General features: G+C 44.0%; 1 protein-coding gene across 2 annotated transcripts in view; it reads right to left on the bottom strand.

The window, feature by feature from the left end:
* The window catches only part of Itgb5 (integrin subunit beta 5), a 112437-nt gene extending 97226 nt beyond the window's left edge, over positions 1 to 15211 (bottom strand). Inside the window, exons 1-2 of one of the 2 annotated variants that reach the window (XM_078044063.1) lie at positions 14709 to 15211; positions 1932 to 2017 (exon numbers count right to left, since the gene is read on the bottom strand). In XM_078044063.1, coding sequence (XP_077900189.1) covers positions 1932 to 2017; positions 14709 to 14778 — 156 coding nt within the window. In that variant the 5' untranslated portion in view covers positions 14779 to 15211. The remainder of the gene's footprint in view (positions 1 to 1931; positions 2018 to 14708) is intronic. The other variant, XM_005338875.4, reaches the window with a different exon arrangement.
* Between the last annotated feature and the right edge of the window lie 6326 nt (positions 15212 to 21537).

Raw genomic sequence — 21537 nt, 5'->3', positions numbered from 1 at the left:
TACTAGCACAAGAAAGGAAGAAACTTAAGTAAACAATGGACTCTGGGTGCTCACATCTCACCAGGAAATAAGCATGGGTGACAGCAGCAGTTTGCTGGATAACTTATTCAGGAGATGCAGGGAACTGAGCAGTCCCACCCAAAAGCCCTCCCATGCACTGACCTCACCACATACTCCGTGTAATGCTGGAGGCTAGGAAACATCATCTTCATTTTATACATCAAAGTATTAAGAGGAAATCAGGGGCTGGGGCAGTAGCTCAGTGGTAGAGTGCTTGCCTTCACGTGTGAGGCATTGGGTTTGAGCCTCAGAACCATATAAAAAATACATTGATAAAGATATTGTGTGTTCATCTACAATTTTAAACAAATTTTAAAGAGAGAGAAAATCATGGCAAAGCTGAGATTTAAACTTTGCTTTCTAACTCCATGTTTAACAGGTTTTTTTTTAAATCAAATATGAATTTCTTCCAGATTCTTGGCTGAATACTGGGTATGCCGAGGTGAATAAAACCATCTAATTTTGCAAAAAGATGATGATTTAGTTGGAAACACGTATAAAAACAAATTAACCCAGTAAGGAGTTATAAGTATAAGGAATACAGACTATGGGGAGACAGAGTGTCACAGCCTGTAAAAAATAAACAGCCATCCAGTGAAATCCTTCAACTAATATTTATTGAGCAACTTCTGCGTGCTGGGCACTATGCTGAGTGCTGAAGATAAAGCAATGATGTTGCTTCTTCTCTTTTGAGATAAAACTCTTGCCGTAACATTCCAGTAAAGCTGGGGGTCTTATTCTCATGTAAAAGGAATGGATGGATGGATGCAATAGACAGATGCACAGACGGATGGACAGGTGTGTATGAAGGGAAGTCATGAGAGTTTTCCGAGTAGATGGGTTTGAACTGGAAAGAGTTGGTGAAGAGAAGGTGGAAAGCTGGTAGCTCTGAAGGGAGAAGGAGCAGATGGGAAGTCATGAGGGGTTCATCAGTGGGGCTCTGAGGGTCTTCAAGTAGCTCCCTCTGGTGAAAGGCAGGAATGAGGTTGGGCAAGGGATGACAGCAGGCAGAAAAGCAGAGGCCTTGGGACTTGGATCCGTCCTGTAGGTCAGAGGGAACCAAAAAGGGTTTAAAGAAAGTTTGTTACAAAGACACTATAGAGCAAATATGATTCAGGGTTTATACATGGAGGAGATTCCTCTCTCAAAGTAACTTGTTTAGTATTCTTGCTCCCCAGTAGAAAAGGTTGTAGAGAGTCTAGAGGGTAAGAGGCAGAACCTTCTAGAGGAAAGGGCCTGGGCCCAGAAGTACAAGTAGGAAAATTCCAACCCCAGCTTTGATACACCTGTGTGGCCTTCGACAAATCAATTTACTCAGACTGTCAATAAAATGGGTGTGTTTTCATCCACATGACGGAGCTATTGTGGGGGTTAGAGACACTATAGATATGATGAGTGGCTTCTAGCAGGGGTCCACACATGATGGGTTTGGCAGTTCTTAGTCAAAGGTCAGAAAGCCATAAGGAAGACCCGTTTGCTTCCCACACAAAAGGGAAGAAAAGCCTTGTTTCCCCAAAACAAGATTAATATTCAACACCATCAAGAGGCCCAATTTAAGACTTTAACTCAGATTTGTTATCATTCTGGATGGAAGCAGAAGAGGCAGCTTGTAGGATCTGCACATGCTCGTGAGTGTGTGTGTGTGTGTGTGTGTGTGTGTGTGTGTGTGTGTGTGTGGTGCTGGGGATGGAACCCAGGGCCTATGCAAGCGAGGCAAGCACCCTACCAACTGAGCTACATCCCCAGCCCTGTACGTGCTTTTTATGTACACTGGATCTGTGTGCTGTGCTGTGGTGTTGTCCCCTTCCTGTCCCCTCCCCCATAACACTCCTTCCCCCCGCCCCTCTGTCCCCCACCAGCCCCCCACATACCTCTTTGGAGCACCAGGCACATTTTGGGTGGATTAGCAGACATTCTTCACACGAGGTGGCACTTCCACTGGTGCAAATGTTGAGCCCTTCAAAGCAAGATAAAGATGCACCAATTAGTTCCTGACTTTGAATCTGAGTGATGAGACCTTTGAATGCCTTGGGGGGTGTGTGGGCAGTGGGGAGGGTTGCTTCCTTCTTTAACAGCAGGTCTGAGGTTGAAGGGTTCCCCACTGCAGATTGCAAGTTAAGGCTTATTTACTGAGGCCAAACATGGAGTCTTTGAAGCATCTACCCAGCATGCACATTTGTGTTAGCAACCCCCTTCTCTTCTGCTGGGCCCTCTTGGATCCCATCTCTTTTCTCCATAACTCAGCAAACCCTTCCTCATTGAGGGAGAAGAGGACCCCTTTACACTTAGTCTGTCCAATAAAGGCAAAAATAGTACAAGTAAGAAAAAAGAATGGATTGGCTTCATTCAGGCATAAAAAAGAAAATCCTAAATTAGATACTATCTAGTCAAAATCTACAGTATATTGTCAGGGCACAGGGGTGCATGCCTCTAATCCCAGCTGTTCTGGAGGCTGAGGCAGGAGGATTGGGAGTTTAAAACCAGTCTCGGCAATTTAGTGAGGCCCTAAGCAATTTAGCAAGACCCTGTCTCAAAATGTAAACATTGTCGGGGATGTGGCTCAGTGGTTAAGTGCCCCTGGGTTCTAATCTCTAGTACCAAAAAGCAAAAAACAAACAAAAAACTATGGTACACTAAAAGAAGCTGGCAAGCCTCTTAAAAAGAAATGCAAGTTAAGACAAAGGAAATTCATTGACTGAAAGTCAATGACTTTGAGTCATTTTCTCTTTGACAAGGTCAAATCATATCATTGACTGGTGGTAATGAAAAAGCTTTTGATAAAATTTAAAACTCATCCTGATAATATTTTTTTTTAAAAAATCAGAAAATAAGATTATAAGGAAACTGTTTTATCATGGTAAAGGTTACTTAATTCAAACCTAGGCAAGTCTTTTTCCTCTTACCCCACTAACTGGGAAGGGGTCTCCAGAACCAGCCTCAACTGTGAGGGCAAGAGTAAGTCCACGGCCCTTTCTACTGCTGACACCCCTCCAATCACCCACCACCAGCGACACAACTCTCCTGGGTAAGATTCACCATCTCTGTCTTTTCCTTCCTTTCTGAACCATTACTTCTACACATTACTTTTGACCAAGAGCAAAGCTTGCTGGTCATTCATTCATATTCCCTGAATGAGACTAGTTCTATTTGGTCTTCTTGGCACTATTTGGTCTCTCCTGGTCATTGCTTCTGCAAAAAGAAAAGGAGAAAAGCACACTGGATGGATGAAAAGGAAAGAAACCCAGGGCCACCACCCTAGGAAGAGGGTTCAGATGGTAAGGGGGGAAAAGTTAAAAATTAGAGAAAGTAGAGAAGAAAATATAGGAAAGTAGAAGATGGTTACCTAGTTCCACTAGACACCATGAAAATGTTTTGTAAGATAATCAGTATTATTTCTAAGCACTAACAATGACCTGGAAAAGAAATCAAGAAAGCAATTCCATTTATGATAGCATCAAAAACCACAACAAACAAAACACTTAGAAATAAATTTAAATATTGAGGTGAAAGATCTATACACTGAAAACTACAAAAACTGATGAAAGTAATTGAAGAAGACCCTCCAAAATAGAAAGACATCTTGTGCTCACAGTTTAGAAAAATTAATATTGTTAAACTGTCCATGCCACCAAAAACCATCTACAGATTGTTCAATGCAATTGAACAATCATGAACAATTCAATGCAATCCCTACCAGAATTCCAATAGTATTTTTCACACAAATAGTAAAAAAAAAAAAATCTAAAATTCACATTAAACCACAAAAGACCTCAAATAGCCAAAGAAAGCAATCAAACAAAAAGAATAAAGCTGGATGAATCACATTATTTGATTTAAAAATACACTTACTATAAAGCCATTATCAGCTACTTGGGAAGCTGAAGCAGGAGGATCATGAACTCAGGGCTAGTCTGAAACAGGATGAGACTCCATCTCAAAAAAGAAAAAATAATGATAATAATAATAAAAAGTTGCCAGATACTATGGCACACGCTTGTAATGCCAACAATTTGGAGGCTGAGGCAGGAGGATCGAAGAGTTAAAAGAGAGCTTTAGTAACTTAGCAAGGCCCTAAGCAACTTAGTGAGATCCGGTGTCAAAATTTTAAAAAATAAAAACAAAAATGGCTGGGGATGTGGCTCTGTGTTACACATCCCTGGCTCAATCCCAAAGCAACCTACAAAACTATAGTAATCAAAGCAGAATGGTACAGCATAAAACAGACATAGACCAATGGAACAGAATAGAGAGCCCAGAAAAAAGTCTATGCACTTGTGGCAAGCTGATCTTCAATATCAGTGCCAAGAAAACACAGAGAAGAAAGGCTGGCCTCCTCAATAAATAGTGTTGGAACAACTGGATAGACACATGCATAAAAATAAAATTAGACCTTGTCTCACCCCATGTGCACAAATCAACTCGAGATCGATTAAAGAGTTAAAAAGAACTAAAACTATAAAGCTGCCAGAAGAAAACACAGGAAGAAAGTTTCACAACATTGGTTTCAGCAGTGATTTTTTTTTTTTTTTGGATCCTATTTCAAAACAGACCACAAGACCAAAAATTGACAAATTGACAGAAAATAAGATTGTAAGGAAACTGTTTTATCACTGGTAAAGCTTACTTAATTCAAACCTAGGCAGGTCTTATTCCTCCCACCCCTCTAACTGGGAAGGGGTCTCTAGAGCCAGGCTCAACTGTGAGGGTAAGATTAAATCAATCTGAAAAGCTCGTGCACAGTGAAGGAAACGCTCAACTGAATGAAGAGACAACAAACAGTATGGGGGAGAATATTTGCAAACCATAAATCTGAGAATGAATTAATATCCCAAATATGCAGGGAACTCCAACAAGTCAATGGTAAGAAAACAAACAGCCTAATTAAAAAATGGGCAAAAGATCTCAACAGATATTTCTCAAAAAGCAAACAAATGGCCAAAAGGTGCATGAAATGTTCCACATTACTAATCATCAGGGAAATGCGAATTAAAACCATAATGAGCTATCACTTCATACCTGTTAGAATGACTATTATCAAAAACAAAAGATAAAAGCCATCATAGAGGTCCAGAGAAAGGGTTGTCCTTGTACATTGTTAATGAGAAAGCAGAAAGCAAGAGTTCAAAGAGAGCTTTAGTAACTTAGCAATGCCCTAAGCAACTTAGTGAGATCCGATCTAAGTTCCACTGTGGAAGTTACTAAAAAAAAAACTAAAAATAGGGACTGGGGATGTAGCTCAGTGGTAACCGTGCTTGCTTAGCATGCCTGAGTTGCTGGAACCAACTCCCAGTACCAGGAAAAAAAAAAATTAAAACTAGAACTACCATATAATCCAACAATCCTGCTTCCAAGTATACATCCAAAGGAAATGAAATCAATATTTCAAAAAGATACCCATACTCCATGTTCACCATAGCACTAGTCACTACAGCCAAGATACAGAATCAACCTAAGTGTCCATAGGCAAATGAATGGATAAAGAAAATGTGGTCTATACATATAATAGAATGTTATTAAGCTTTTTAAAATGAAGGAAATCCTTAAATGGATGAATCTGGAGGACATTATACTAAGTGAAATAAGCCAGTCACAGAACGACAAACACTGTGTGACCTCACTGATAACCTAAAACAGTGAAATCTAGAACCATGGAAATCATAGAAGCACAGAGTAGAGTAGAAAGGCAGTGTTTAGTTACCAGGGACTAGTGGGGGTGGGGAATGGGGAGATGTTGGTCAAAAGGTACAAAATCTTAAATGGTGTGAATAAGTTCTGGAGGTCAGTTAGTTGTACAGCATGGTGACATTGGGTAATATATTAAATACTTAAAAATTGCTAAGACAGTATAATTTCAACATTCTTACCACACACACACACACAAAAATAACTGATGTGATAAACATTTTCATTAGCTTAATTGTGGCAATAACTTTATAAGGAATACCTATATCAAAATATCACATTGTAATCCCAATGACTCAGGAGGCTGAGGCAGGAGGATGGTCAGTTTGAGGTCAGCCTCAGCAACTTACTGAGACTCTCAGCAACTTAGCGAGACCCTGTCTCAAAACAAAAAATAAAAAGGGCTGAGGATGCAGCTCAGTGGTTAAGCACCCATCGGTTCAATCCCTGATTGAAATAATAAGTATAACAAACAATTAATAAAACACGCTGCATATTGTAAATATATATTATCTATTACTATATATTTGTCAAGTATACCTCCATAAAATGAGAAAAATAAAAATTTATATAAAAAAAATATAAAATAAATATATATAAAATGAGAAAAAAATTAAGAATATATAATTTTAAAACAAAATGTTAAACAGTAAAAGAGACGAAGTATCAAAACAGAGTGGCAGAAAAGGCCTCTGGAAACTCTAACCTTTCCCCAGTTTGCTAATTTCAACTTCCTGCCTCTCCTTTGTCACCAGAAGTAAGACCCAAAGGAATCATAAACGGCAAAGGAACCCGCTGGACAGGATAGGGGCGGGTGAGATGCGCTGGGAAACTGCACTGGTGTCATCCTGAGGGGCATTGGAAGGAACACTAGTTGGGAGAAGAACAGCAGCTGAGACGGGAGGAGGAATAGACAGAGCCTGCGATGCTGGAAAGGAAAGAGGGAGGATTTGTGAGCCAAAGAGGGTGTGAACAGCAGTTTCCGCCAGCCAGGGACCTGACCCTAAACCCCGAGGCCCCTCGTCTGCCTCACACCCAGTGAACCAGGGGCTCCAGGGCAGGCATCCCTCAGACACCTTCTCACTACCAGGCCTGCAGCCAGAGTTCCTGGGTGCCATTGGGACCTATGGCCCCACATGACCTTCTTTAGCAGGAAGAGTCCTCCCAAGTCCAGACAGGCCAAGAAGGTCTCAGAGCACAGTCTATTAGGAAGCTGGGCCTGCTGCCTGCCCTCACCCACTCCTCCTTTCTTATTTTAAAATGAAACCACTCAATGATTTCCAAACAGGCACATAAGCCTTCAAAAATGAGAGCCTGAGGGCTGGGGTTTGTGGCTCAGTGGTAGAGCACTTGCCTAGCATATGTGAGGCACTGGGTTCGATCCCTGGCACCACATAAAACTAAATAAAATAAACGTATTATGTCTGTCCACTACTTAAAGAATATTAAAAAATGTAAAAAAAAAAAAAAAAACAAGAGCCTCAGCTGGAAAAGAGTTTCAAAATGCTGGTTCCATTTTTGGGTCAAATCCCCTTTCCTGACAGAGGGAAGAAAAACTCACATCTAGTAAAAATGTTACTTTCCTTCTCCTTTCTTCAACCTCATCAGATACAAACTCAGGCCCTTGTGACATATTTTAACTATGAAATCACTGAAATAAAATAATAGAATTGCAGCTGAGTGCAGTGGTACACACCTGTAATCCCAATGACCAGGGAGGCTGAGGCGGGAGGATGGCAAGTTCAAGGTCAGCCTCAGCAACTTAGTGAGGCCCTGTCTCAAAAGTTAAAAGGACTGGGGATGTAGCTCAGTGGTAAAGTGCCCCTGGGTTCAATCCCCAGTACCAAAATAAATAAATGAATCAATAATGGATTGCAGAACCTTGAAGCTAGAACAGTTTTAGATGAGCTAGTTAAGTGGCCTCATTTTACAGATGAAAACATGAAAAAAGCTGAGTAATGCCTTGAAACAAGGAGCCCTGGGTCTGAAGAGGTCACAAATGGAAAGTGCCCAAATGGGATGCCTGCCAGGTGATCCCTACACCACCCTCCACCCAGGGCTGCCTTGGCCACTGAGTTCCAGGGCTCCTGGACGAGATCACTAACAGCCCTTGGGTCAGAAAGGAATATGAGGGCAGAGGCCTAGTTTAGGACTCTGCTTAAAACCACATAAATTCACAAACAATCCTCCCTAACTACCAGAGCCTCCTCTGGGAACTTGGGCTGGGGATCCAGGGCTTAGAGTGGTAAGAGCTCCTCAGGTCTAATCAATCCAGACCAGACAGGTCTCTAGTCTTCTGGTCTACCAGCCTCAAAGACCTGGGACACACACAGAAAGGGCTCAATGGATGTGACAGACATTGGTATGAAACATATTGAAAAACTAAAAAACTTAAGTGATAGTGCATTATTAATTATTTCTATTATTATTCTATATTCACATACAATAATAAAGAAGTTTTACAGCCCTCAAAACAATCACATTATTGCTATTGGGACTGATTCAAATTCAAGACACCCGCACCAAGTACATCCTAAATACTGAGCACTGGACTGGAGGAGGCTGGAGATTCACAAATACACAGCCCCAGGCCCTGCTTCCCAGAGCTCACCATGTGCCAGTTACCAGGTACCAGACAGGAGCTCCAGGACCTCAGGCTGTGCTGATGTGTGTCCTAGGGCCAAAGTTACTCCCTTTGGCATCTCTCCTCTCTCCACCTATTAATATTTCAGAGACTTTGGATTTGGCTAGATGAGTCACTCAGCGCCAATAAGCGGTTTGAAAAGGAAGCAATGAATAAAAAGCTGAGCAGCTGGAGTTCACAAAAGTCAGAGTGTTGTGTCTAGGTCATGGAGATAGGCGCTAGTAGCCCAGATGGCAGCCACATCTTTCCTTGGTTGCTGTTTTGCACCACGGCTATTCCCAGCTCTGCTTCAATTCCCTGTGGCCCTCTGGCTTTGAGGATCTGAAGTCTGGGGTTTACTGTAAACTATAATCTAAAAATATGCTCTACTTCCGAAACTCATTGACTTGCCCCTTTCTTTCATCAATCATATCCAGGCAGCCACCATGTCCGGCTGATCATTCCTTCAAGATGTACGGAATGTTTCTCCTAATCCAACCCTTCCTGACTGCCCTCTCCAGTGCCAACAGCTCAAGCCAGCCCTCTGGTCTAATTTCCTGCAGTAGCCTCCCATCTGGCCTCCCTCCACTCAGCCTCTCCCACTTCTGTCCCACCCCACATGTCCAAGGTCAGAAAACTACACTCAAGCATACATCGGAGTTGCCTGATCCAAAACACTCAATGGGATAAAAAGTGAGTACTGAAGTGGACGTCAACCTGGAATGTCAACCCTTTGCCTTGAAGGTGGCAAACCACTGAAGTGCTTGTCCCCATGCCTGAACTATGCCACATACATCTGTCACACAATACACAAAAGATTTCCAGTGTAGAATCTAACAACTAAATAACCATATGTCCAAAGATATTACCATGCTACAGGTATGCCCTAGGAAGTTTCCACCTCAATCAGTTCCCATCTGAGACTGCCTTTCTGAATATTAGACTCCTGCCAGCCAACCAGAAATACTGGCTTTACAAATATGATTTCTATCTTTAAAACAGCAATTCATGTACTGTATGGTATTCAATACTGTATAGTAAGTATTCCATTGTATGGATTCTATATATAAATGAGAATGGGCATGGCATGTAAGACAAAGCTTACTCCAATATATTATGCCAAATTAAAAATAAAAAGCAAGATGTAGAACAGTATGTTTACTGTTACTTTTGAATGAAAACAGATAAGAGATATTTGTAACATGTGCATAGAAATACTTACAAAAGGAACCTAACAGAGAACGTCTGTGCAGGGAACGCAATCATCAGGGGACTATCCTGAGCTAATGGACAACAAGGAGGAAGAGAGGCTTCCCACTGTATCCTAGTTATACTTTTAAGAAGTATGTATGTTACGTATTCAAAAATTAATTGAAAGAGAGGCCATTGATTACCTCTATGATCTTCCTCTAGAAACCAATAACTCCATCTAATCATGAGGAAAAAAAAATAACATCAGCTGAACCCTAATAGGACACAGTCCTCAAAATAACTGACCAATACTTGTCAAAATTGTCAAGGTTAGCTGGGAATGTAGCTTAGTGGTAGAGGACTTGCCTAGCATGCATGAGGCCCTGGCTTCAATCCCCAGCACTAAAAATAGATAGAAAAAAGAAGGAAAAGAAAGAGCATAAAATAAAAACCTGTCAAGGCCATTGAAAACAAGGAAAGACTGAGAAACTGTCATAGTCAGGAGAAACCCAAGGAAACATGACAACCCCACATGGTATACTAAAAAAAAAGTAAAAACTAAGGAAATCTGAATAAAAGTGGACTTAGGTTAATGAGAGTATTATCAATGTAGTTCATAACTGCAACAAACGCATCACGCTGATAGAGGATGCTAATGGCTACTCTATGATATTCTCAGCTTTCCTATAAATCTGAAACCATTCTAAATTTTTAGGACTTTTTTTTTAAAAAGCCACTGAAACCACAGGACGTGGAGTGTGTGGGGAATTGATAGAGTGCTCAGCACTGATGACCTTGGGCAAGTCACATAGCCCTCCCTCAGCTTGCTCATAGGCAGGCAGATAAACAGGCACATTAGACAGCAGAAGTGCTAAGAGGCAGACAGAGGAAGGAAAGGAGATAGGAAGCACAAAGCTGACGCAGGAAGTGGCAGCTTTGGTTGGTAATGGCTGGGGATACCAAGTGATTGAGCAGGAAACACTTGAGAAGAGGTTTTGGGGATGGAGGAAGTGGAAAGGCCTGCCCTGGGCACCTGGCTGGCTGCTAGAAGATCAGAGGCCGGCACAGGCTGCTGGAGTGAAGTGCCTGAGGGGAGAGTAGTGAAGGGTCAGGGCAGAAGGGTAAGCATTCCCATGTGAGGACTTCCCAAAGCCACCAGAAAGTTTTAAGCTCAGCAACACGATCTGACTAAAGTTTCAACAGGATCATTCTGAGAGCTGACAGTACCTAGGGTCAAGTGCATGAGTCCATCCCAACTCTACAAGAGACCACCTCTAAATAATTCAGCTGAGGTCGGGAGGGGATCCTGCAAGGAGAGGGCAGCATATCTAGGCACCCCCAAAGCACCAGCCACAGGGGATGAGTCAACCTGTCCTGGCACAGACTCTTCACCCCATGGCCCTGCAAGCAAGAAGCCTCACCAACAAATGGATGCTTATAAATAAAGGGGTCTGAAAGTCCACTAATCCCATTCCAACTGGAAGGAAGGAAAACAAAGCATGGCCATCGGCTTTCCAAAGCCCTCAGCCTGGCCAAATGAAAATACCTGTGGAAAGGCCCCATCCCAGAAACGCAGCTCCACACGCCCTGTGAAAGGGCCCCTATTATTTAAGCACAGTGAAATTGTCCCACATTACTGATATCTTAAAACTTCTCAGAATATTTCCATAATCAGGCTGAAGAAGAAAAAGTTGTTAGCAGGGCAGGCGGGTACAAAGGGCCTTTTGCCAAACTACTTAGATATTTTAATTCTCTGTTGCCTCAGTAGCTAAATAAGCATGGAGAACAAGCAAGAGAGGAATACTAATTAGAGCTAATTAGGCCCTGCCCTCTTCTGCCTCAATCCCCTTTATAAAAAGCACCCCCCATGACTCAAGGATGAGGAAGTTAAAATGCAAACCCATAGGGTAAACAGCAGTCTACAAACCAAGCCCACTGTTTGCATATTTCATTGACTGTCCTGCCATTGCCAAGCCTGGGCCTGGTTACCTGAAGAGAGCAGCAAATCCAGCCAAATTCCAACAGCCCATCACAGACCAGCACTAGGCCTGGGATGGGTGAGGGCAGAAGGGAAGGGCACAGCCAGTGTGAGTCTGCTAAATAAAATGAGAGGCTCTCTTACTATTCAGAGCATTTTAATTTTCAGGGCATTCGGTAAAAGAAACATTTGATGGCTTAAAAATATAAGCTATGATAGTAAACGTGACCGTAGTCATATAGCAGGACCAAGATCATAGTCCTTCCTCTTAGAGAGCAAGGGTGGCATGGAAAAGCCAATGAGACCTTTCCCTGGTTTTGTGGGAGGACCACTTCTTAGGGTTCCATCTGGAGACTCTTGTGGCCATGGATAAGCAAAGATACTCCTGGTGGGGAGGGGGCCATTGTTGTCAGCCTGAAGGAATACTTGTTTAAAATGAGCCCTTTAACCCTGCTCAGTGGCATGGACCTATAATCCCAGCTACTCCCCAGGCTAAGGCAGGAGGATCACAAGTTCAAGGCCAGCTCTGGCAATTTAGTAAGGTCCTGTCTCAAATTTTAAAAAATACAATAAAATAAAAAGGGCTGGGATGGAAACCAGTGGTAGAGCACTCCTATATGTTCAGTCTCCAGTACCACAAACAAACTAACAAAAAAATGAGCCTAAGGTCAGTTTCCTGCTGGATTTGTTCACTGGTCTAGGGACACCCAGGCAGGCAGGGCCCTGCAGGTCACCTCCTCCTTTCACTGGGTGACTTTTTTGTTCAAATCAAACTCCTGGTAGCAAGACAGAGGACAAAGTACCTGCAGTGCTTAAAAGAAAAGAAAAAAGGAAGGAAGACCAAAATAGAAAGCTTGAAGTTGGCTCGGTAACATTGGGAAATGGAGAAATCACATGGATGAACTAGTCCATCTAACCTTTTGGGGTCCCAAGGCACTAAGAGAGAGGTGGCCAGTGTTCTGCTTGCTCTGTTGCTGTTCTGCTGATCCCTGGGAGCTGACAACTCTAACAGGAAATGGCAGAAGACAAGCCTGTGGTTATAGAGATGGGCAATGGGAAAAAAAAGGAACCCTGAGGGCATTGGAAATAAACCACCAAGCTCGATGCTTTTTCCTTATGTTGAGGTCATGTAGGATGAAGGGCACTAGACCAAAAGCCATGGTCCCTGGTCCACTGCTCTCAAACTAAGGCAGGTGCAAAGTAGCAAGTGGCTTTGCCCTCTTGGGAGCCTCTGCAAAATGAATATCCTTGTGAGGATGCACATGAACTTTGAAAATGGGGAATCACAATGCAAGTGGAAAATAATGCTTTTAAAAAATTCTTTGCAACTGGAAATATTTGAGTTTTATAAGAATCACAGAATGTCAGACTGGACCAGAACTTGGATCTCCTTTAGCAGTTCCTGAACTTTTTAATTTTACAGAACACCAAGATTGAAAAACAAAAGGAAAAAAGAAAAGAATCAGAAAAGGAGGAAATTAATAAGGGTTGCTGGATATTTTGTTTGCCAAAAAAATTAAAAACTACCATCACTAAAATGTATTAAAGAAAAATTTCTACCAATAGATAAAGGGGCACAATTTGGGGCTGGGGTTGTGGCTCAGTGGTAGAACGCTCCCCTTGCATGGGTGAGGCACTGGGTTCGATCCTCAGTACCTCATAAAAATCAATAAATAAAAATAAAGGCATTGTGTCCACTTACAACTACAAAAAAAATTTTAAAAGGGGGGGTCACAATTTCAAATGAAAGAAAAGTCATCATGAAGCAAGGGACAGTTGACAAAGAGAAGCTTGTGTGTGCCACATCTTCCTCCTCTCTGCATTTCTCTAGGGTCCCATGAAAACACCAGGGATAGGTCCTGGTCGACAGATGGGTGTTTGTACTCCAGTGATCTACTCCAAGCTATGGATTGAGTATTTTCCCACAAAAGAAACCTTGCTATAGTATGAAGTTTGAATTAGGGACTGGACAAAGTTTTTGTTTGTTCAGACCCCTCCTCCACTCTCACACTGAAACCTCCATTGCCTTCATGTAAATGAGACACCGTAGGGGAAAACAGTCCTAACCTCGGGCAGCCAGGCAACCACTTGGCTCACAAGAGCAGACCAAGTTTCTGGGGCTTGAAAGTGAATGGAGCACACCGACACGCAATTATGTGCTACGAGAAGGGAGAAAGTGTGCAGCCTGCTCTGGGTTTGTTTGTTGATTTGGAGTAGGAGGAGGAGGAGATAGGCTAGCTCATCTGTCTGGCAGCCCACAGCGCCAAACAGAGCATCCTTCCACTAGGAGCCTCCTAAATGCCACTCCCAACTCCGAAAACTTAAAAGTAGCTTAAGAGTCGTCACACAGCCTCCAGCCAGCCCAGGGCAGTGTCCGGAAAAGGCTACTTCAACAGCCCCTGATCCAGAATCCTCCATAGTTAGGGCCGTGTGAGCCTCGAAGTGTTTGTGAGTTGCGGGATAAAATCAAGCAGAAGGAATCAGATCGGGAAGTTCCGGTGGGGCAGTGGCTCGGGATGCCAGTCTCCCCTCGGGTTTGCAGTGACTTAGGGAGCTCAGGGGCATTACATCTTTATAGGAAGGCAGTTGGCCTAGGCGCAGTGAAACTTTGGGATTCGCTATTGGGTTCTGTGCACCCGCTGTTCCAGGAGACCAGTCCTCCAGAGTCAGCAGGGTGCCACGCTTTGGCTCTAGGGAAGACCCTACGTCTCGCACCTCCCGCTGCCCTTCACCTCCCCGGGACCAGGGCGCCGGCTGCATTGCTCTGCGCCTCCCCGCCCGCCCCCGATCGGCCACAAGGGCCGCTTTGTGCCCACGAGTGGAGCGCCCTGGTCCCCAAGCAGAGCTGGCGGCGGCCCTCCCGCGCCCTGGGAGCGGGCGCTCGCGGGCTCGCTCGGTCAGCAGACGGGCCAGGCTGTTTACACAGGAAGGGAAGGCTCCTCCTCGGCCGGCGAAGGGACAGGAGATCCAGACGGCCGGCAGGGCTGCAGGCACGGGATGACGCACGCATTTTAGAAGCGCCCGCGGGACTGTCCCGCGACGGCTGGCCCACCTGAGAGTGCCCCGAGGGCACCCTCCACTGGGGCAACGTCCCCGCAGCGGCCCCTCGGAAACTCCGGCTGGCTCTGTGTGCGCTACAAAGTTTCTTTCCACTTAGTTGGAGGCGCGGCTTACCTGGGAGCGGCGGCACGAGCGCGCAAAGCCCGAGGAGGCAGGCGTACAGGGGCGCCGGGGCCCGCGGCATGGTGGGTCGCCCGGCCTCAGCGGCGGCGCGGGCGACAAACTCCGCAGGGTCGCGTGGCGGGGGCCAGGGCGCGGGGGCCTAAAGCTGGGGGCCGCAGCCTCATGCCCCGCTCGCAGTTCGGACTCAAGGCGCCCACAGCCGAGCGAGAGGAAGGGGCGGCTGCGCTGGCCCGCGCCCGGTCGCCACCATCCCTCCCGCAGCGCTCGCAACCGAGTCTCCCGGTCGCCGCTGTCCTAGATGGCAGGCCGGGACGCCCGGGTGTTGCGGTTCGGGACAGCTCGTGCGGGCTGCTCTGGGCAGGGGAGGGACTGGCTCCGCGCGGCGTCCGCGACTTGGGCTCCCGGACGCGCCCCGCGCTGAGGCTCCCCCGCGCGCCGGCACACTCTGCACTTCGCCTCCGCCCCTTCCCTTCCTCCCTCCGGCCCGCCAGGCTCCACTTTCCTCCCCTCCTTTCTCCTCCCCTTTTCTCCCAGCCAGGCCCCCGCCCGACAGCCACACGGTCAGCTTACGGCCAGGCGGGGCGAGGCGGGGCGAGCTCCGGGCTGGACCAGCTCCGCCCAGCTCGGGGACCGACCCAGGACGCAAAGGCCCTCGGGCGCCCAGGTGGAAATCCCTTCCGGCGCACTTGGAGAGTCTGGGTTCGGAGCTACTGGGTAGAGGGGCTCGCTCCGGCGCTTTAGCCAGGGAAGCGGGGTGGGTATGCACATTCCATTAGGCGAGCGGCGATTACTTGGGCCAAAGGCGGCTTTAGACTTAAAGAAGGAGAGCAGGTATGGCGCGAACCTGCCTTATCCGTCTCATCCTCCAAAGCTGCACCTCCAACCCCGGCCTCGCCCCAGGTGGCTGTGCCTGCAGCAGCAAAGTTAAGCTCTGGATGGGGCGGGGGGAACACGTGGGGCATGGAGGCACAGATGAAGGACTCCATTCAATTACTTACACTTTGCCCCTTTCGAGGATTTGAGACTAGCCAATATGCCGCTAATCAGTTTTCGTTACCAATACACTGGCGGTTTCAGTGACCAAACTGATAAACTCAAAAGGGATGCCTTATCATTTACATCTGCACCGGATCAGAAATTGCCTATAAGGGGCGCCGTGGGGGACTTCTCAGGAAGCTCATGCAGAGGATCCAGTGGATTTATCAGGATCATGAGGAATAGGTCGAAACTGGAATTGTTTATATCAAGAGAAGTGTATTTATATAGAAGGAAGTAATAATAAGACACCTAGCATGGACACTGCTAACCAGGCACTGTGATAAATGCTATACTGTATTAACTAGTTAAACCCCTGGTGTTACCCAGAAACAGGCACAGAGGGGCAAACTTCCCTGAAGAAGTGACAGCTGGAATTCCTTGTCCAAAAATTCTGAATGGCTAGACTAAAAGCAGAAGCAGTAAGGAGTAAAGAGCAAGGGGGTCTCACCTTTGCAGGTCAGGAAACAGCCAGAACCAGCTGGAGAGACACGTACAAAAGTGTCCTAACTGCCCAGCATGAGAAGCTTGGAACTTTATTTGAGCCCACCCTCACCTCCCAGACTAGCAAGGTGGTGTCCATTGCTGGAGTAAATAAAGGTATTTTTGTAGTGTGGTGTGTGGAGACAAAGATGAAACAGACCATAGCAGACACCCCTAGTTTCACTGAAGGCCCGCATTTCATTCTTAAATCTCATATGAATATCATCCAGTGCTATTACATCCACTCTGAGGTAAAAGTCAAATTTGTCCTCTTTTTCCAGAAAATTGATGTTACAGAAGCTACCCCCAGTTTATCTTGAGATTACCTGCCCCCTCAGAGCAGTGGCCTTGGGGCTACTCACCCCAGTTTGAGAAGCAATGATTATAAAGTTAGTGAAAGAGTTTGAACTGGGAGACATCTGTGGCAAATGATTTAAAAAACATTCAACTGGCAGGAATGTGTGGGGTGGAATAGACGGAAGGGGAGTCTGGTCCTGGAAACTGTGTAAACACTGCATTAATAAGTGCAGTAATAACTTGCATATGCCAAGCATTGTTTAAGTTTAGGCCTTGTACTGTCAGATCTTCTGGGCACTTCTCTACCCCAGATTGGGTGTTTCCCAACTGTTGAAATATCTCACTTTATCCCACATCCAACACAGACCACCATTTATCTTAATTACACCTGGAAGGTACTGTGATCCAACTTGTCCCTGCTGTCATTCTCACCTGCCCCCTCCCTGCCTCACCTGGTGCTTCCCAACCTGCCTAGACCTGACATAAGCCACTGAATCCTGAGTGATCCACACTCCATTATCTGAAAACAGGTATGGAGGTACCTTTTCTAATTCTGAGCTTCTGCTTTCTGTGCCTTTTTCTCTAAGAACCTCTCATTCTTTTAAATAAGCCTGAGAGCTGAGATGCTCTTCAGTACTTTATGTCCTCCCTCTCTGCAAGTTGACCTGTACTGATGACTCCCCTTCAGGCAGGGGATAGGCAATACTTCCCAGGGCCACCAAAACACTATTCTTTGTGGTTACCTCAGGCACATTCCATGTCTGATTACTGCTGAGCTGCTGAGCTCAAGGGAGGTTGCTGGTTGGATCAGTTTGATTCTTAGGGTTGGAACAAGGAAAACGCAGAGAAAATTTATGCTTCTTATTGTTAGTTTTTAAATATGATTAATTTCTCTAGAATTAGCATATGATCCAACTACTCCAGTTCTTAGTGTGTATCCAAAATAATTGAAGGCAGATTATGTGTACACCCATTTTTGTAGCAGCATTATTCACAATAACCAAAAGGGAGAGATGACCCAAGAGTGTCCATGAATGGATGAATGGCTAAACAAAATGTATATACATACAACGGACTAGTATTCAGTCTTAAAAAGGAATGAAATTCTGACACATGCTACAACATGGATAAACCTTGAAAACATGTTAAGTATAATAAACTCAACCCAAAGGCACAAACATTATATGATTCTGCATATATACAATATATAATATAGACAAATTGATAGAGACAGAAAGTACAACAGAAGAGAGAATGGAGTAACAGAGTTTCAATTGGGATCATGGAAAAGTTCTGAAAATGGATGGTGGTGATGGTTGCACAATGTGGAGACTGGACTTAGTAACACCAAGTGGTAAGCTTAAGGTCTCTGTTACAGTTCAGCAGAGCACTTGCCAGCATGTGTAAGATCCTGAGTTTGGTCTTTAGTACCTCAAAAACAAATAATTGGGCACTTGAAATAGTTAAAATGGTAAATTTTATAATATGCATTTTTATATATTTTTATATCATATTTTTTTTCAATCATTAAAAAAAAACTTATGGCTGAGATGTAGCTCAGTAGTAGGACACTTACTCAAGGCCCTGGATCCCCCCAAAACACAATAACAAAACAACACTTAAAACATCAGTTTAGGGGTTGGGGCTGTGGCTCATCGGTGGAATACTTGTCTAGTATGTGTGAGGCACTGGGTTCAATCTTCAGCACTACATAAAATTAAATAAATAAAATAAAGGTATTATGTCCAACTACAACTAAAAAAAATTTTTTTAAATATCAGATTAGTTAAAATTAGTTAATTATTGAGTTTTGTATCTTTTCTATAGTGAGTTATCATAATGAGCAATTAGTTTATATAGCCCAGGTTAAATATTCTGATGCACTGTTGGATGTGGTGTCACATACCAGTGACTCAGGAGGCTGAGGCAAGAGGATAATAAGTTCAGTGTCAGCCAGGGCAGCTTAGCAAGACCCTGTCTCAAAATAAAATTTATAAAAGGTCTGGGGAGATGGGTATGGTGGTGCACACCTACAATCCCAAGGTCTTAGAGGCTGAAGCAGGAGGATTGAAAGTTCAAGACTAGCCTCAGCATTTAGAAAGACCCTAAATAACTTAGTGAAACCATATATATATATATATATATATATATATATATATATATATATATAGAGAGAGAGAGAGAGAGAGAGAGAGAGAGAGAGAGAGAGAGAAAGAGAGAGAGAGTTTTAATATTTATTTATTTTTAGTTCTTGGCGGACACAACATCTTTGTTTGTATGTGGTGTTGAGGATCGAACCCTGGCCGCACGTATGCCAGGTGGGCACGCTACCGCTTGAGCCACATCCCCAGCCCTATATATATATTTTTTAAAAATGCTGGGGATGGGGCTGGGGATGTGGCTCAAGCGGTAGCGCGCTCGCCTGACATGCGTGCGGCCCCGGTTCGATCCTCAGCACCACATACCAACAAAGATGTTGTGTCCGCCGAGAACTAAACAATAAAACATTAAAAAAAAAAAATTCTCTCTCTCTCTCCTCTCTCACTCTCTCTTAAAAAAAAAAATGCTGGGGATGTCACCCTGTGGTTAAGCACCCTTGGGTTCAAACACCAGTAACCCCTCTCCCTGAAAAAAAGGTCTGGGGATGTAGTTCAGTGGTAGAGTACTTGCCTGGCTTCCACAAGACCCTGGGCCCAATCCCCAGTATTTAAAAAAAAAAAAGATTCTGACATATATCTTCAGTTTAATATGTAAGAGAAAAAGTTGAAAGAGATAGAAATAATAATGCACAGTATTCACCCTAGTCTAGGTAATATTCTTAACTTACTCTTTTACTAGTCACACCTGAGTTTTGTATAAGAAATGAACAGTATCAGTGTCATTGTTGATGGACATGCTTGGGTTTCCTCTCCTTTTTGGCTACTGTGAATAATGCGGCTATGAGCGTGAGTGCCTTCAGTTCTTTTGAGTTTATACCTAAAATGAATAAATGACAAAATCTTTAGCAGGGATTATTAGGTTTAGGGCTGGGGATGTAGCTTAGTTAGTGGTAGAGTGCTTGCCCAGTGCTGGAAAAAAAAAAAAAGTGTCTATGTGAGTGTGTATATAGCATGTATACATAGAAAATATACTTAAAATATATGACAAATTATTAGCCTATGAAATATGGATACAATTTAATGTCAAGGTTAACTTTTTATTAGAAAAAATACCAGATTATACTCTTTTTATAGGAAAATGTTCTGACAGTTTTTCTCTCCTCATGCACTATTGTCTACTTGTTAGGATAGTAATCCCCAGGACTGCTGAGGACAGTCCTAAAAGTGACCCTAGAAGCCTGCAGCACATGCCTGTAATCCCAGCTACTGGGGAGACTAAGGTAGGAGGATCTCAAGTTTGAGATCAGGCTGGGCAACCTAATGAACCCCTGTCTTGAAATAAAATTATTTTTTAAAAGGGGTGGGGGTGCTGGGGTGTGGCTCTTGCGCAGGCTGTGCAAGTTCCTTGGTTCAATCCTCAGTAGGGCAACAAAAGGAAGGGGAGGGGTGGGGAGGGATGGGGAGGGGTGGGGAGAGGAGGGGAGGGGAAGAAGGGAGGGAGGGAGGGAGGGAGGAAGGAAGGAAGGAAGGAAGGAAGGAAGGAAGGAAGGAAGGAAGGAAGGAAGGAAGGAAGGAAGGAAGGAAGGAAGACAATGACATCCAGATAATAGATGAACACTGGAGATGGCAGATGACAAGCCCCATGAACACACCAGGCTTCCTGTCAGTGAAAATAGCTTATTATGTGAACTGGCATGCAGAAGATCCAATCTTTGTTTATTTTTAGGTTACACTTGCACACTGTGGTTATGCTAAGTGTGACAGTGGAATTTCACATTAAGAGATGGAATGCCAAGTGTGTATTGATAGAATATTTCATCCATTGGGCAAGGTGTTTCTGTTTGTTGTTTTTAATGCACAAACGTAGCTGTTAATTACAGAACTGTCATATTTCTCTGATTCTATTAAGCACACACTGGCATTTTTAATTTATTTATGGAGTAGCTAACATACCCTTGGTTCTAAGCCATGTGTTTTCAATCTCTTTCATCTAATTAGCGATTCTGAAAATGCTCATTACTTATATCTTTCAGAGAGCAATTTGTCAAAGGTTAAGATTGGAGAATATTTTTAAGATTATGTATTCCAGAGGAAATGTATGTTTTTCAGCTCTTATGAACTGAAATATTTAAAAACAATTATAGTAAAGGTTAGGATATTTTTATTTATTTATTTATTTATTTTCTTTTTAGGAAATATTTCTTTGAAATCATCAGCAGGACTCAGGCTCAGAGGAAGTCTCTGCTGGAGTCTTTTTTTAAATGCCCCCTTTCCAGTTCAACAAAGCAATCACACTTTGTCTTTTCCTAGAAGTTATTCCATAGCACTAACGGGTGGAGATTCTTTTTCCAGTTATTTCAGTAAAAAATACAGTGAATGAAAACAGCTAAGTGTGTGTGTGTGTGTGTGTGTGTGTGTGTGTGTGTGTGTGCATGCGTGCGCTCACACACGTTTAAGTAAATCATGTTTAGAGACTTAAAGGTCAGGATTAAAGGAGTAATCAAGAGATGGAGAAAGGACACAGAACAGGTATAGTCCTTGTAGCTGTGGCTGGGAGAGAAATGCCACAGACCTGGAGTGAGAGGACAGAGGCCCTGAGCTCAGAGCAGAGACAGATATCTGAAGACCACAAGGAAGCCATTTGGAGAGAATGCTCTTGGAGGCTGAGCCAGCATTCCCCCTCTTTCCCTTGGCCACCTCAGAACCACTTTCTTTTTAATTCTCCTTCCCACCTCTACTCCACACTGTCTTCTCTGCACCTCACCTCTCTCCAGTGCCTTGGGGTAACATTGGTATGACAGTGGCCCTTAAGACAGTGCTCAGGTAGCTGTTCAGAAGTCTTTTAAATGGCAGGACAAGATTCTGCCCCTTACTCTTCTTGAGGGAGCATGTTTGAGGGTGGGGTA

This window comes from Ictidomys tridecemlineatus, chromosome 3, assembly GCF_052094955.1.
Source record: "Ictidomys tridecemlineatus isolate mIctTri1 chromosome 3, mIctTri1.hap1, whole genome shotgun sequence".
Lineage (NCBI taxonomy): Eukaryota > Metazoa > Chordata > Mammalia > Rodentia > Sciuridae > Ictidomys > Ictidomys tridecemlineatus.
This window is presented reverse-complemented; position numbering and strand designations above follow the sequence as displayed.